This window comes from Panicum virgatum, chromosome 3K (genome assembly GCF_016808335.1).
Source record: "Panicum virgatum strain AP13 chromosome 3K, P.virgatum_v5, whole genome shotgun sequence".
Taxonomy (NCBI): domain Eukaryota; kingdom Viridiplantae; phylum Streptophyta; class Magnoliopsida; order Poales; family Poaceae; genus Panicum; species Panicum virgatum.
Window position 1 is genome coordinate 22,168,063 of NC_053138.1, and position 17,122 is coordinate 22,185,184.

Sequence of the window (17,122 nt, forward strand, 5' to 3'; positions counted from 1 at the left end):
CCGGGCAGCGCTGGCCGCGTCGCCGGACCGGCCTCAACTTCGATGTCCGGCCGGGCGGCGCCATCCGTACCGCCCCGGCCGGTCTCCTCAGCGTCGTCAGCCTGAGCAGTTGCTTCAGCACCGCTTCGGCTGACGTCGCCCTCCTCCTCCTGCGCTCGAGCTTGCTGGGCCACCTGGGCCCCTCGAGCCATCGCCTCCCGCAATTTCGCGGCCTCCGTCACGAGGTCCACGGTAGGCAGGGGCTGCGGCGCCGTGTGCGGCGTACTGCGTGCCCCGGTCTTGAGGGCCTTAGTCGGGGTGAGCCGCACCGCGTCCTTGGTGATGGCCCCGGGGCTGGAAATCGAGGAACAAAAGCTGAGGTCAACAGGATTGAGAAATCGATCAAACACACGACAGAGATGAATTCCAAGTCTACTTACCCGGATCGAGTACTCATGCTCCGCTTTCTCGTACCGCTTCTTCGAGCCCGCGGCACCGTGCCGCCCCTCGAAGACTGCCCCGAGGGCGCCGCCCTCGGGTCGACCTGGAGCCTCGGGGCTGTCAGCACAGGCGTCTCCGCGCCCACAGCAGACTCGTCGCCAATCAGCACCTGGGGCGCGGGCGTCTCCTCACCCGCCGCCGGAGGGGATGACTCCCGCTCCGCCCCCTCGAGGGACGGATCTGCCGACGACTCCGCCGCGGTCCTTGTTTCTTCCGGCGCCGCCGGCGGCCCCTCGCCGTCATCCCACCGGTAGGTCGGCGGGGAACTCGTACCCGCTGCCGCCCCGTCGTCCCCAGAAGGTGGCCCTCGGTGTCCGAGGCTGCCTCCTCCTCCTCGTCCGTGGACTCGGGCGTGGCAGGCCGTGGCTTCCCCTCCGCGCGAGCGATCTTGCACGCCTTGTCGTGCTTTGCCTTCCTCCTTCTCTTCCTCTCGGCCTTCGCCTCCGCCGCGTCCTTCCGCCTCTTCAACTTCTCTGCGTGCAGGCGGTTGATCTGGCGTTCTTCAGGGACCGGAGACCTCGAGGGGTGGCACTTCAACCCCTGCGAAGCACGACCGAGTTGAAGTCAGGGGCGAGGAAAGGGACTACGTAAGACACAACAAATTCGGAATTGAAACTCACCAGAGAAATATACCCCGTCTTGGGGCGTATCTTGATCCTCCAATGATCCTCGGGGTAGTGGGGGAACTCCGCCACCGCGTACCTCGCTCTCCGGGCGGCGATGTTGCGGGGAAGTAGCTCGACCGCCGTCCTCGAGCCTGAAGCCTGGCTCCCGGGGGTGAGCTTGTAGGTCGGCAGGGCCCTATCCACGAGAGGGATCACCCTCTGCCGGTAGAAGTTTGCGATGACGGCCGCCGCCGTCAACCCCTTCTTCGCCAGATGCGCCAGTGCATCGGTGAGGACTTCGAGCTTGGATTGTTGCGCTGGGGGCGACACCCCCCAGTCCCCTTCGGCGGTCGCTCCCGGAGAACTCTGTTGGTAAATGCCGGGAGCTCGCCGCTGTAGTTTCGAAGGTAGAACCACCCTCGGTTCCACCCGGAGTTGTTCATCGTCATCTTGCTCGGGATGTACAAATTCTTCCGGGAGTGACGCACGTGGAACGTCAGGCCACCAGCACGCGCGAACTGTTTCGGTTGGCCCCGCGCGTTCTCGACGAAGAGTTCGCCGCGGAACAGATGGATCCAGAGATCCCAGTGCGCTTCTATCCCAAGGTACCCCTCCCAGACAGCGACGAAGACCGCCGCCTGTGAGATGGAGTTGGGGCTAAAGTTGTGCAGCTCCGCTCCATAATACTCGCACAACGCCCGCATGAACCTGCAGACGGGGACGCCGAAGCCTCGCTCGTGAAGGCGCACGAAGCTCACAACGTAGCCCTGCGGGGCCTTCGGCTCGGTCTCCTCTGGCCGCGGGGAGATCCACGCCAGCGCCCCCGAGTTGGTGTTCACCAGCAGCAGCCAGTCGGCGACCAGCTGCTCCAGAACTGCCACGGTGGCGGAGGACCTCCCCAACGGCAAGGGCTCCTGGACATCCGACATCTCTTTGATTCAAGGGGGGATGTGGGACTGAAGGCTCCGGGATAGCTAAGGTGCGCTCTCACTCTCCTTCCTCTTCCTCCTTTCGCTCTTGGTGGCGCGCTCAGGATGCAGGGGAGGCGGAGAAGGCGAAGCGAGACAAAGGTAAATGGCTAGGTGAGCCCAAACAACCCCTTTCTCTTCATTTTTATTCACCGCGACGGGCGGGTCCGCCGCCACAGCCCGAATCTACCGCATTGAATGCGGTAGATTTCGCTGTCGCAGAAGGCTGGGTCCCACGACCGCGGAGTCTCCCACGCGCGCACACAGCAATAAATGCGGCACGGTAACCGGCGGGCGCGGCGCGACTGTTGCACTATCCCATCCGTCAGCCGCCGCCCACACCGCTTCGTCCACAATCAGCGGAAGACATGCGCGCGTGACCGACGACCCTGCGCAGTTCTCGAATCATGACGGAATATTCCTTCCGGGGTCTCTTTACCCTCGAAGGAATCGCATTCCGAGGCCTTACTGATCAGGGGTTCGAAGCCTGGCCCGTCGGGGGTTCGACAGGCGCCCCAGATCGCCAGAGTCAGGGACTGCATGGATGTACCATACAAGCTACCCTCGAACGCGGAGTTCGAGACATCCTACGCAGTGTTCAAGGCCAGTCGAGGGTGCCTAGAAGGGGGATCCCATCGAGGGAGAGCATCGAGCCCTCGGACCCTATCGACCCTTCGCAAGCGCTTTATGTGACTTGTCCATGGACCACGAGCCGACCCTTATCGAACGGGGCACGGAAGTCCACTTGAACTACCCGCTAACAGCTCACCGAAGCAGCCATAGCTCGCGGCCCGGGCATGGGTAGCATGGTGCGCTTCACCCCTCCTCCCTACGGAAGGGCAACGAGGGTCGTAATCAAAGTCGAGGGTTCCCTTGAACGCCTTCACATGGGCCTGGGCTCGAGGGCTCCTCGCACACCACGGTTCAGACCGCACCCTCGAATAAGTCGACAACCGTCGATTGTGAAATTCCACGTGTCCAACAAAATCCCCCACTATTAACGTGCGCCCGCCTGATGGTTAAGCTGAACGCCGTGTCGCTGTACCAGCACGGAGAATGCCGAGGGCGGCTGAAAGAGTGCCGTTGCCGGCTGAAAAAGATGCTGGACGGCCACCCCAGTGAAGCAACCCAGCGGGGCGACGTTTATAGCCCTTGGACGAGTACAAACACTCCTCCAAGGCCTCGGGGGCTACACCCGCGGGTGCGCTGACGCGCCCCCACGAAGGAAACTTCACACATATTCGAGGGCTGTAACCCTCTGTATATCCCTATACCCTCGGTCTGCCTCCCCGTAAAGGAGAAAGTGACTTTATTGCTCAATGCAAATAAAGATTACAAAGGATTACCGGCGCGAAGCCGTCGAAAAATACAAACACGTTGCCACCTGCGTGGCAATTTTCCCTGTCTTGGGGAGGAGCAAGCGGCGAAGAAAGGCACCAAGCCCCTGGCTGACACGACGGCCAGGCTGCTAGGGATGCGAGGAACAGCCCCCAGACCTGATGGTTCCAGCAGGATGCTCCCCTCGCAAGCTTTCTTCTAGCATCCCCTCCACCGAAGACTATGCGGGGGGTCGAGCTGGCGGACAGCACCGTCCACGTCGTCTCCCCGAGAGCAACCTTATTGCCGGGGGGGACGATGCGAAGAACAGCCACCAGACCAGGCACCAGCGCCATGGTCAGGCGTCTCCATCCTCCTTCAGGCTAGGGGACATCGCAAGAGCAGGATCCCACGGGCCCAATGCTCTTCTGCTGATCCCACTGAAGCTGAAGGATGGTGCGCACGCCCTCTCCGGTCTTCCCCCGCCGCTCGCAAACATTCTTCGAGCACCAAAGCCTAAAAAAGCCAGACCACCCTATCTGAGGGCCGGTCACGAAAGGCAAAGGAAAACATTAAGACTTAGGCGATGCTAGGAGAAAGAGCAGGGAAGTTGGAAAGGAAAAGGGAACCCCACGACCCCTATTTATGGTTGCGTCAGGGCGCCAAGCTTCAAGCCTGTCGAAGGACAAGGGCTTGGACCGCCCGTGACGGCGCAGTACTCCACGAGCAAAGGGTGACCTCGGTTACCATGCCGAGACACGACCGAACAAAATAAAGCGGAGCTGAGCCCCTGGACGCTAAGCGGCGCAGCATCGGCTCAGGCCGACCGCCCTCGAACGGCGCACCGCAAAGCAACCAGGGAAGCCGGTGCCAAGGCCCAGAGCGCGGGACAGCGCGACGAAAGCGCCAGCTGCCGAGCAGCAGGCGCCATCGTCGCCCTGGCATCCCCTCAGCGCGCGGACACGTCTTGTCCCCGAAACAAACAAACAAAGAGGCACGTGCCTCGAAGTACACCCCCTGTGGGCGCAATACCCCGACCGACGAGTTGTCACATCCGCCGGGCTGGCGCTCAGGCGCGCCTGGCGGGTGCACGACATTGACCGATCACGTCAAGGGAGAAATTGCCGAATTACCCTTTGGCCGAATCACTTGACTCGACCAAAGCCTCGGCGGCTACTGTCGGATACCACGATTAGGGACACCCTAATCGGGGTACTCAGATCACTCTAAAACGCAAACACATGATTAAGGCAATTGGGCCCACGAAGGCCCATGGCCTCCTTCCGATCTGAAAGAAAGGAAATTACTCAAAGAAGCCTAGCATACAGCCCATTCGCCCCCTTCTCGGGCCCCCGGGACGATCTCCGCCTCGCTCGAGGGCTCCCGCCGAGACCCCTCGACTACGCCCTGCATCTCCGCCTCGCTCGAGGGTAGCGAACCTACCCTCGAGCGGGCAAATTATTTCTGCCTCGCTCGAGGGCAGCGAACCTACCCTCGAGCGGGCAAACCATCTCCGCCTCGCTTGAGGACACCCCTCGGCATAAGGGACAAAGGGCCCTGCCGCTCACCCGCCCGTCGTACGGAGGCTTTAAGTGCCAATCACTCCTCCACAGTGCTCAGGACAGACGGCGTCAGACCGCCATTCCCCACAGTGGCTGTGACCGGAGTCCCATCTGCCAACTCCGGTCACTATTCCGCCATCCCGAGCGCTGCAGCGATACTATGGAATCTGCGACGCGGGACGGGGCGTGCTCGGCACTGCTCCCCGTACTATCCTATCAATTCCGGCCGTCCGGACTCCACCTCATCACGCGTATGGCCTCGGACCCACCTCCTGCTTTGGAAAGGGTCCGGCGACGCCATGTGCCCCTCCAAGAGGGACGCACAACATACGCAGCCGGAGTCCCGGACCTCCCCCTCGAGGGGTCCGGGACCTCCACGCAACCCTCCGACCTCGTTAATGCGCACACCGGCACTTTATTAAGAGGGGTCCGGGACCGCCGCGTGCCCCGGCGCCGCTAGAGCACGCAAGACCCTGACCTGCAGGGCCCACGGAATGCCACATCTGGAGGACTCAACATTCTACAGCGACGACAATGCCGCCTGCTGGGGTTGGCAGGACGCCGGCGCGATCTCCGCAAGACCACGGACGACATCCAGGACGACCGCCACGCCCGACGCCATGCCCCACAGTGTACTTCCCACAGTGTTCGACCACTGCACCCCCGCGATTCGGGGGAAGACGACGACTTTCACATTCCCCTACTTATGTACACCGTCCCTCCTTGTGACTATAAAAGGAGGAAGCGGGCTTCCTTGAAAGGGGGACATTCTGGACATCAGCAACCACAGTCATCCACATTCGCGATCATCGTCACCTCTCAGCACCACTGAGCTCTCACCTCAACCGACTCCTCTTCTAGCAGAGACTTGGGAGCCTCCCTCCCTCTCTCGCCTCGCTTGTACCCCTACTACAAGCACTCCGGGTGCAAGATAATACAGTGCCCTCGCACACCCCTTTGCTGGACGTACGGCCCCGTGGCCGGAACCAGAATAAACTCGTGCGTTACTGTGTTTCCTCTTGCATCAACATCTGGGACGAGGAAATACGCAGCATTTACTAGTTGGGATGCGGACCCCGGGTCGGGACACGGACACATTCCTGATCCTGCCAGAAAGACGAACCATCAGAAGTTGTCAGCGAAACGGTCATCTCGCACTGTCTGTCTCAGCAATATACCATTTCAGCCACCCAGCGCCCACAGCGGAGAGTGGACGCCGTCGCCGTCGAACCAGCCAGTCAGGCTGGCAATCATCTACCTTGATGCCAGGATAACAAAGGCACCATGTGGTCAACAGCATCGAAATCGATGTACATGGAAATGTCATCGGGGTCATCATCGCGCACAGCCTCAGGCGACAACCAAGAAGCGCCCTGTTGCTGCTGTGGCTGGTTGGCGACCTCCCCTCCGCCCGCACCCTGCGCAACATCAACCAGTGGATTCACCTCATTCTCCTCGAAGACGTCGGCGGTGGTGGCGGGAGCGGGAGAGCAGGACGGGGGCTGCCACTGCGCCGGCGCGGCTGTGGCGACGGTGACGGCGGCAGCGTGGTCAGCGGGGAAATTGAGATGCGCGAGATCTCCGTGGAAGGCCTCGGCCGCCCGGTCGTAGGCGAGGGCCGCGTCGACGGGGGTGCTGAAGGTGCCCAGCCAGCGGCGCTTGCTGGAATTGGGCTCGCGGATCTCCGCCACCCACTTCCCACGAGCGCTGCCGAACGCCGCGGTAGTTGTGTCGCATGTTGTCTGGGCCACCCGGCCCTCGCTGTCCCGACCAAGACCTTCTGCTTCCAGAACTTGGCTTGGCATTGGCACTGCCGTTGGCGCGGGCTTGCTGCGTTCCTGTCGCCCTGCACGTGCAGAACACAACGCATACTACCTCTGAATGTTTCGAGATAGGTTAAAGCAACATAAACTTAGGCAGTGTTTAGTTCCAACACAAAAAATTTTTGCGATGGAATCTTCCTAATTTGAAGTACTAAATGAAACCTATTTACAAATTTTTTTGCACAGATGGGTTGTAAATCGCGAGACAAATCTAATGATGCTAATTAATTCATGATTAATCCATAATTAGCAGATGATTACTGTAGCATCACTGTTGCAAATCATGAATTAAGTAGGCTCATTAGATTCGTCTTACGATTTACAGCCCATCCATGTAAAAAGTTTTGTAAATAGACTTCATTTAGTATTCCATGCATGTGTAAAAACATTTAATGTGATGTTTTTTTGCGTTTACAGGATTTATGAGATTTAAACATGTCCTTATCAGAAGTAATGTTTGTATGGAATGAATAAGAACCAATAAGAATTGAGATGGGCCCTGACAAATGTGCTTTCTTGTCGCTTCTTCAAGCTAGATCTGTAGGATTTACTATGTAAAATGCATACAGGGAGCAGAATATACCATCTGCTCTGTTTTGCTGTGTGACCATCAGGAATTAGAAGGATTGCAGGGAGGCAGAGTTCTTAAGTTTGAGTTTAGTTTGAAAATGTCCTAGCATTTAGTTCGCCCTTCTCACTTCAATGGAATTATGAATTTTGGTTTGATGATAGTGCTAACAGATTGTAACATAATAGAATGCAGTTACATGCTCAGCTTCAAAACTATTTTCCACAAGTGTAACCTCCAGAAACACAAGTGCATACTGCCTAGAGAATCAACCATTCAAATTCAAGGAGAAAAAACATGATATAGTTACTACGTGTATTGTGCAACACCCATTAAATTTACCAACATAAACATTGTTCCAATTTCGTTTCAGTCTTTCAGACATCGTTCCAATTTCGTTTCAGACTTCCAAGCATTGTTCCGAGAACACACAATCTGCATTAGTATGTTCTCAGGTATTACTTCCCCCACTTGATTCGTAGAAATTTGACAGGGAGTAAAAAAAACATGGACTTCACATTCAACATCCGAACACTGAACGCCAATCCCCCATCTTTTATTTGGCTTAAAATTACCCCTCTCAAATCGATAAAAACAAAACCGAATGCCCCCCACATCAATTCGGTCCTTAAAGCCCTCGAACCACACCAACATTTTTTTTGAAGTAAAAACACCAACATTTCACAGTGCTTCAGTATTCAGATACGCATCACACTACAAACACAACGCATCAGACAAGTCTAGAATCCATCCACCATCAGAGATGAACACTGCGCCAGCACAAATACCCTAAACCCCGCCCCCCAGAGCGGGAACATAACGGTACAATGCGCACTGCAGCGCCAGCACCGATCTTCGTCCTCCACAGATCACGCCCGATTGACCCCGGAACATCGACGGAGCAGTAGTAAGCGAGCAGCACAGACAGGGGAGAGCGGCAACCAGAGAAACGCGGGGAAGGGGGGGATCTTCCGGCTTACCTCGGTGTCGGTGCCGCCGCCGCCCGCCCCCATTTCCTTCCTCCCGGGCCCGACTCCCATGGTCCCTCCCTCTCGCGGGAGAACCCTCCAGTCCTCGATCGACCGGCCGCGCTCCCCCTCCCCCTCCAGTTCCTTTCTGCCTCTCCCCTGTGCTGTGGGCTATGGCTCACTGGCTTGCGCTGGAAGACGAAAATGTGAGCCGGCCAGAGGGACCGCAGCCGCAGGTGGGTTCAAGTACTCCTGCGCCACGCACGCAGCACGCTTTTGAGGACGGCGCTAATCAATGAGACGCGGCGTGGGGGGGCCTTGCTCCTTCTTGGACTTGGCGCGCAAGGCAGCAGCGAGGCCGAGGCGAGCGAGGCGATTGCGGCGTGCTCCATCTCCTGGGTTCCGGATGGAAAGGCGCCGTCCGTACCGCGGGTTGACGTGGAGCTAGGGGTGCCCGTGGGGCCCGCCGTGCCATGCCGGGGAAGAGGGAGGGGAGGGGTGGGCCCTCCGCCGCGAGGCGTCACTTAGGCCCTCTTTGGGAGGGCTTCCGCTGGAGCCCTCCTAAACGGGGTAAAGGGACACGGCTCCAGGGGGCTCCAGCGGTGAAGCCCCGGGAATCACGCTCTCTGGAGCGATTCGAGGGAGGCGGAGCCACAGAAACGTAGCTCCGGGCGGCTCCGACCGGCTCCGCGAGACCCCTGCCAATTTTCCCCCGGCTTGCGCGTCGTGGCGGCGCGGGAGGCTGGGCGGCGGCAACGGCGTGGCGGAAGCTCGGGGAGGGAAGCCAGAGGCGGCGGCGGCAGGGCGGGAGGCCGGCGGCAGTGGGCCATGGCAGAAGCGACGGGGAGGGAAGCCGGAGGAGGAGGCGGGGCTGGAGGCCGGTGGCGGTGGGAGTCTGTGCGCTGGCGCAGCCGGCCGGAGGTGGAAGAACGGGCAGGGCAGGGCGTCGGACGTCGAGCAGGGAGGGAGGCCGGTGGCGGTGGGAGCCTGTGGCCCTAGCGCGGCCGACCGGCGGCGAAAGACCGGGAAGGGCGGCGTCGGGCTTGGAGGGGAGGCCGGAGGAGGATGTGAATCGGGGGAGAAGCGAGAGAGAGAGAAAGGATAAGGGGGAGAGTAGGGAAGAAAGAAAAAATAAATAAGAGAAATGAAAAATAAAAAAGAAGGTGTCGGGTACAACGATTAGGGACACCCTAATGGGGGTACTAAGATCACCCTAAAAAATGCAAACACATGTTAAGGCAACTAGGCCCACGAAGGCTCACGGCCTCCTTCCAATTTAGAAGAAAGGAAAGGACTTAAAAGAAGCCCAACATGTAGCCCGTTCGCACCCCCCTCGGACCCGCGGAGCGATCTCCGCCTCGCTCGAGGGCTCCCATCGGGACCCTCAACCGCGCCCCGCATCTCCGCCTTGCTCGTGGGTAGCGAATCTACCCTCGAGCGGGGAAATCATCTCCGCCTCGCTCGAGGGTAGCGGACCTACCCTTGAGCGGGCGACTTATCTCCGCCTCGTTCGAGGCCACCCCTCAGCGTAAAGGACAAACGGCCCTGCCGCTCACCCGCCCGTCGTATGGAGGCATTAAGTGCCAACCACTCCTCCACAGCGCTCAGGACAGACGGCGTCAGGCCGCCATTCCCCACAGTGGCTGTGACCAGAGTCCGGAGTCCCATCCGCCAACTTCGGTCACTGCTCCGCCATCCCGGATGCTGTGGCAACACTGTGGGACCTGCGACGCGGGACGAAGCGCGCTCGGCACAGTTCCGTCACTATTCTGCCAACTCTGGCCGTCCGGACTCCACCTCATCACACGTATGGCCCCGGACTCGCCCCCTGCTCGGTAAGGGGTCCGGTGTCGCCACGAGCCCCTCGGAGAGGGACGCCCAGCGCTAGCAGCCGGAGGCCCGTACCTCCCCCCCTCGAGGGGTCCGGGACCTCCACGTGACCTTCGGACCTCCTTAGTGCGCACGCCGGCACTTTGTCCAGGGAGGTGCGGGGTCGCCACGCGCCCCGTTATCGCTGGAGCACGCAAGACCCTGACCTGGAGGGCCCACGAAACGCCACCACGCCACAACTGAAGGACGGTACACCCTACAACAACTACCACGCCGCCTGCTGGGGATGGCAGGACGCCGGCGCGATCTCTGCGAGGTCAAGGACGATGCCCAGGACGACCACCACGCCCGACGCCATACCCCACAGTGTACTTCCCACAGTACTCGACTGTTCCATCCCCGCGGCTCGGGGAGAAACGACAACTTCCGTGATCTCCTATATATGTACTCGTCCCTCCTTGTGTCTATAAAAGGAGGAGGCGGGCTTCCCTTAAGGATGGCGTGGCCTTGGTGACGGAGAAGACTTCCCGGCGCTCACGCTTGCGCTGCCGAGAGGTCATGTTCGTTGTTGGTCCTCCAAAGATGAAGAAGGCGTTCTCCACCGGGGGGAACTCGTCATCTCCACCTTTGTCGCCAGCATTCGCGATAAGCACGCGCGGAGCGGCGCCGTGCGGCACGCCACAGCTCCCCCACGTGGGTTGAGGCTGGCATGTCGCAACTCAGCATCGCGGCCAATGGGGCCATCGCTTCGTCATCACGTGCCTCGGTGTCGTCTGCGCCGGCACCATCATCTGCTGTAGCACCAGTGCCTCCCAGGGGGGCTCGACCGCGCCGTCGCCTTTTCCCATTGGGATGCGCAATGCTGCGTCCTACATCTCTTCAATCAGCACTAACTTAACCGAGTATGAGGATCTGCCAGGTCACCATCTTCTGTCGATCCGCAACCTCATCGCATCGTCTCCTGATGAATCCTACCCCGAGACAGCGAGCTCGATCGCCGACGACGTCAACTTCTTCATGGACAACTTCACGGCCGAGGAGGCTGAGGCCTACTCCGGGGTCCGCGACCCCGACGCTTTCTGCTCGTTCCAGCTTGCGGCGGCTTATTGGCTCACCTGCTCTGAGGACTCCAATGAGGGGGAGTACAATCCCACTCGGGAGTGCTTCATGGCCGATCTTGCGGACGAGCAAAACGACAACGCCCTGGGCAACAACGGCGACGGCGGGGCGAACGCACAGGCGAACCAACCGGCGGTGCCGCCTGCTGCCCCTTCTTCTTCGTCAAGCTCGGCGACGCAGCAAGCACAGCTGGCACAGCTCAAAGAGCTTCAAGCCAGGCTCGACGAGGAACGCCGGCAGACACAGGAGCTATGCACTGCACTCGAGCAGCAGCGCACCGCGCGTGGTGCACATGCCCAGGCGGCGGCGCGAGTTGCCCAGGAGCGCATTCTGGCCGACGACAATGTCGACAAACCTCCGGAACTTGTCGCTGCGGCCTACCTACTCCAAGCCATGCCTGAGCCATTGACGCCTTTGGGCCGCAACTTGCGCCGCGAGGCTCAGGTGCTCATCGAGCAAGCTACTGTGCAGCAGGCCGAGAGCTCTGCGTCCCGCATATGCTCGATCGTACCGAAGCCTGCCGGTGGGACTGCGCACCAGGACCACGAGGTTTCTGTGCACACACCACCAGCAGGGAAGGGCAGGATAGCCGCAGCGCCCGGTGCAAAGGCACCCTCGGTGCATGACCACAGCAGAAAGAGTCCCGCAAATGAGAGACTCCACGACACGCGCGGGCACGCCGACGACGGCGATGCCCGCTACATCGTCGGCGGCAGGAAATACACCCCTCGACGGGGTGGACGTTTTGACCCCGAGCATGATAGGGGTGAGTCACCGGAGCCTCCGGGCACCTGGGTGTTCAGCCGGGAGATTCGTACCGCTTCATTTTCCCCGCGCATTCGACAGCCCACCACCCTCGTCAAGTACTCGGGCGAGACAGATCCTGCGGTCTGGCTCAATGACTATCGCCTAGCATGCTAGCTGGGCGGTGCGACAGACGACGCGGTCATCATCCGTAACCTTCCTCTTCACCTTGCTGACGCCACACGAACGTGACTCGAGCACTTGCCCACGGACCAGATCCACAACTGGGCCGACTTAGTCAAGATCTTCGTGGGCAACTTCCAGGGCACATACGTAGGCCCTGGGAACTCCTGGAACCTTAAAGGGTGTCGCCAGAAGCCCAACAAGTCCCTACACGACTATGTGCGGCGCTTCTCCAAGCAATGCACCGAGCTCCATAGCGTCACCCACGTCGAGGTCATCAACGCCTTCCTCGAGGGTACGACGTGCAAGAACCTAGTGCACGAGCTTGCGAGAAGCCGACCCGCCAACACCAACGAGTTGTTTGACGCCACCACCAACTACGCCGCTAGTGAGGAGGCTGTTGGTGCCATTTTTGACGATAAGCCGAACAAGCGCAAGGAAGATGCGCCTGCGGAGGGCAGCAACGCCAAGCCCAACGCCCCCGCCAAAAAACAGAAGCTGGGGAGGAAGGGAAAGAAGCCGGTCCCACCGAACCAGCGCGGATCGGGGCAGGCAGAGGACTCCGAGGAGGCCTTCGCTGCCGCCCCAGACTGCAAAGGACCTCGAGACCCACCTCGAGGCGGTGGCGGCCTGTTCGACAACATGCTTAAGAAGCCGTGTCCATACCACAAGGGCTCGGTCAATCATACCCTCGAGCAGTGCGAGATGCTACGGAAGTACTACAACCACGTCACGCATCACGACGAGGACAAGAAAAAAGATGCTGGCGACAAAGGTGGAGATGACGAGTTCCCCCCGGTGGAGAACGCCTTCTTCATCTTTGGAGGACCAACGACGAACATGACCTCTCGGCAGCGCAAGCGTGAGCGCCGGGAAGTCTTCTCCGTCACCAAGGCCACGCCATCCTACCTCGACTGGTCGAAGGACACCATTTCCTTTGGCCGCGAGGACCACCCCGACTACGTCCCGCATCTGGGATGGTATCCGCTCGTTGTCGACCCCATCATCGGCAACGCCCGCTTCTCCAAGGTGCTCATGGACGGAGGCAGCCGCCTAAACATCATGTACGCCCACACCTTGGAGCTCATGGGGATTGGATTGAACAAGCTTCGCCCTAGCAAGTCGCCATTTCATGGCGTTGAGACGGGGAAGCGCGTCCAACCCCTCGGCCAGATCGATCTGCCTGTCTGCTTCGGCACGGCAGCCAACTTCCGCAAGGAAGTACTCACCTTTGAGGTGGTGGGGTTTCAGGGATCCTATCATGATATCCTTGGTCGTCCCTGCTACGCCAAGTTCATGGCCATCCCCAACTACACCTACCTCAAGCTGAAGATGCCGGGTCCGAAGGGCGTCATCACCGTCGGCTCTTCGTTCGAGCATGCCTACCAGTGCGACGTCGAGTGTGTTGAGCACGCGGAGGCTCAAGCGGAGGACGAGGCCCTCGCAGCCACCCTCGACAAAATGGCAAGCAATGCTTTGGACTCCACGCACCGACACGCGGGGAGCTTCGAACCCGCCGAGGGTATCAAGAAGGTGCCCCTCGACCCGAGCCACCCCGACGACAAGGCGTTGCAGATCAGCGCCACCCTCGACAGCAAATAGGAAGTGGTGCTCGTCAACTTTCTCCGTGCCAACGCAGACATTTTCGCGTGGAGCCCCTCGGACATGCCTGGCATACCGAGGGAGGTCGCCGAACACTCCCTTAATATTCGACCCAACTCCAAGCTGGTGAAGCAGCGCCTGCGACGCTTAGACGAGCTCAAGCGCTGGGCAATCGGCGAGGAGTTGCAGAAACTTCTGGCGGCCAGGTTCATCAAGGAGGTATTCCATCCCGAGTGGCTAGCTAATCCTGTATTAGTGAAGAAAAAGAACAGAAACTGGAGGATGTGTGTAGATTACACTAGCTTAAATAAAGCATGCCTGATGGTTCCCTTTTCTTTGCCACGAATTGATCAAATTGTAGATTCAACTGCGGGATGCGAACTTTTATCATTTCTTGATGCTTATTCCGTCTATCACCAAATCAAGATGAAAGAGCCCGACCAGCTCGCGACTTCTTTTATCACACCATTCGGCATGTACTGCTATGCCACGATGCCCTTTGGCCTCAGAAACGCTGGAGCTACATATCAACGCTGTATGCTCCATGTTTTCGGAGACCATCTCGGGCGGAACGTAGAGGCATATGTCGACGATATCGTTGTAAAATCCAGGAAGGCGGACGACCTGGTTACCTATCTCAGGATGGCATTTGGTTGCCTACGGCCAAAGGGGTAAAACTCAACCCCGAGAAGTGCATGTTCGGGGTGCCTCGAGGCATGCTCTTGGGCTTCATTATCTCCCAGCGGGGCATCGAACCCAACCCTGAGAAAGTCTCGGCCATCACTCGGATGGGACCGATCCGAGACCTAAAGGGGGTACAGAGGGTCATGGGATGCCTAGCGTCCCTCAGCCGGTTCATTTCGCGTCTTGGCGAGAAAGGCTTACCCCTGTATTGACTCTTGAGGAAAACCGAGCGCTTCACATGGACCCCCGAAGCCCAAGAAGCCCTCGACAGGCTGAATTCATCGCTCACTCATGCCCCCATTCTCACACCACCCACGGACGGTGAGTCCCTCTATTTGTACGTAGCTGCGATGACCCAAGTGGTCAGCGCGGTGATCATTGTCGAAAGACAAGAGGAGGGCCATGCTCTGCCCGTCCAATGGCCGGTGTACTACATCAGCGAGGTGTTGTCTGAAACTAAGACACGCTATCCGCAGATTCAGAAGCTGCTCTACGTAGTGGTTTTGGCTCGACGCAAGCTACGCCACTACTTCGAGGCCCATCCCGTCATCGTGGTCTCGTCTTTCCCTTTGGAAGATATAGTCCGCAACAGGGAAGCCGAGGGTAGAATTGCCAAATGGTCTGTGGAGCTAATGGGAGAAACTCTCACCTACGCCCCCCGCAAAGCGATCAAGTCCCAAATCTTGGCCGACTTCGTGGCTGTGTGGACGGACATTCAGCTACCCCCACCGCAAATCCAGACCGAATGATGGACCATGTACTTCGACGGGTCGATGATAAAAAACGGCGACGGTGCCGGCCTTCTCTTCATCTCACCCCTTGGAGACCACATGCGGTACGTGATACGCTTGCACTTCCCTGCGTCTAACAATATGGCGGAGTACGAGGACCTCCTCAGTGGCCTCCGCATCACCATCGAGTTCGGCGTCAAACGCCTCGACGTGCGCGGTGACTCTCAACTTGTCATCAACCAAGTGATGAAGGAGTCTAGCTACCACAACCTAAAGATGGAGGCATACTGCAAAGCAGTGCGCCGCCTCGAGGACAAATTCGACGGCCTAGAACTCAACCATGTCCCGTGCAAGTACAACGAGGACGCCGACGAACTAGCCAAGATCGTGTCGGGGCAGACCACCGTCCCCCCGAACATCTTCGCTCGCAACATCATTAAGCCCTCCGTCGAATTCAAGGATCCGACGGAGCCAGGCCCCTCGTCCACCGGGCCCTCCAGCGGGAACCCCCCGGCGGACGAGGCGGAGCCCATGGACATTGACTTCGGGACCTCCACCGCGGACGAGGCTGAAGCAATGGAAGTCGACGAGGCCCCCACTTCGCAAGATTGGCGAGCCCAGTACCTTGACTGGATGATTCGAGGGGTCCCACCCTCAAACCGCGCTCAGGCGCGGCGCCTTGCTATCAAGGCCAAGTCCTTTGTCCTAATCGACAATGAGCTATACAAGCGCAGTCCCTCGGGAGTCTTGCAGCGATACATCCCCATCCCCGAGGGCAAGGAGCTGATCCACGATATCCACGCTGGCATCTGCGGCCACCATGCCGCGCCACGTACCCTCGTGGGCAACGCGTTTCGGCAAGGTTTTTACTGGCCCACCGCAGTCGCTGACGCCACCGATGTCAAGCGGACCTGCGAGGGTTGCCAGTTCTACGCTCGAAAAACACATCTCCCTACGCACGTTCTGCAGACCATCCCCGTCACATGGCCTTTCGCTGTGTGGGGACTGGACCTCGTCGGTCCGCTGCAGAAGGCGCCCGGGGGCTTCACCCACTTGCTGGTGGCAGTCGACAAATTCTCCAAATGGATCGAGGCTCGACCCATCGGCAAGATCAAATCCGAGCAAGCGGTTCTATTCTTCACCGACATCGTCTTCAGGTTCAAGGTCCCGAATTCGAATCATCACCGACAACGGCACCCAGTTCACAAGCAAGAAGTTCTTAGCGTTCTGCGACAGCTACCACATATGTGTGGACTGGTCGGCTTTGGCGCACCCACAGACGAACGGGCAGGTAGAGCGTGCTAATGGCATGATCCTCCAAGGACTGAAGCCAAGAATCTTCAACAAACTGAACAAGTTTGGCCGGAGGTGGCTCATAGAATTACACTCGGTCATTTGGAGCCTGAGGACGACCCCAAGCAGAGCCACGGGCTTTACCCCGTTCTTCCTCGTCTATGGCGCCGAGGCCATACTCCCCACGGACTTGGAATACGGGTCGCCAAGGCTCAAGGCATACCAAGAGCACCAGAACCAGCGAGCTTGCGAAGACTCGCTGGATCAAGTGGACGAGTCTCGAGACATGGCACTCCTACACTCTGCGCGCTACCAGCAGTCTTTGCGAATATATCAAGCGCAGAGAGTCCGGCGCCGAGACCTCAACAAAGGGGACTTGGTGCTGAAGCTTCGATAGGACAACAGGGGCCGCCACAAACTCTCACCGCCATGGGAGGGCCCGTACATAATCGCCGAGGTGCTCAAACCCGGCACGTACAAGTTGGCGAACGACAAAGGCGAAGTCTTCACCACTGCTTGGAACATACAACAGCTACGTCACTTCTATCCTTAGAATTCCGAGCTATTTGTACATCATTTGTACTCGCATTCTCGATTTCCCGAAATAATAAAGAAGTACGCTTTACTTGTTTATTTTTGGGAACC

General features: G+C 59.0%; 1 protein-coding gene across 1 annotated transcript; it reads right to left on the bottom strand.

Annotated features, from left to right (window-relative positions):
* Positions 1-6,033: 6,033 nt before the first annotated feature.
* Positions 6,034-6,868, bottom strand: LOC120701327 (dehydration-responsive element-binding protein 2D-like). Its single transcript, XM_039985429.1, has one exon. The coding sequence runs from the start codon at positions 6,735-6,737 to the stop codon at positions 6,183-6,185; it is 555 nt and encodes a 184-aa protein (XP_039841363.1). The 5' UTR covers positions 6,738-6,868; the 3' UTR covers positions 6,034-6,182.
* Between the last annotated feature and the right edge of the window lie 10,254 nt (positions 6,869-17,122).

Bases quoted from the DNA above. Each gene is read 5' to 3' on its own strand.
- LOC120701327 (XM_039985429.1), bottom strand. From the start codon at position 6,737: ATGCCAAGCCAAGTTCTGGAAGCAGAAGGTCTTGGTCGGGACAGCGAG.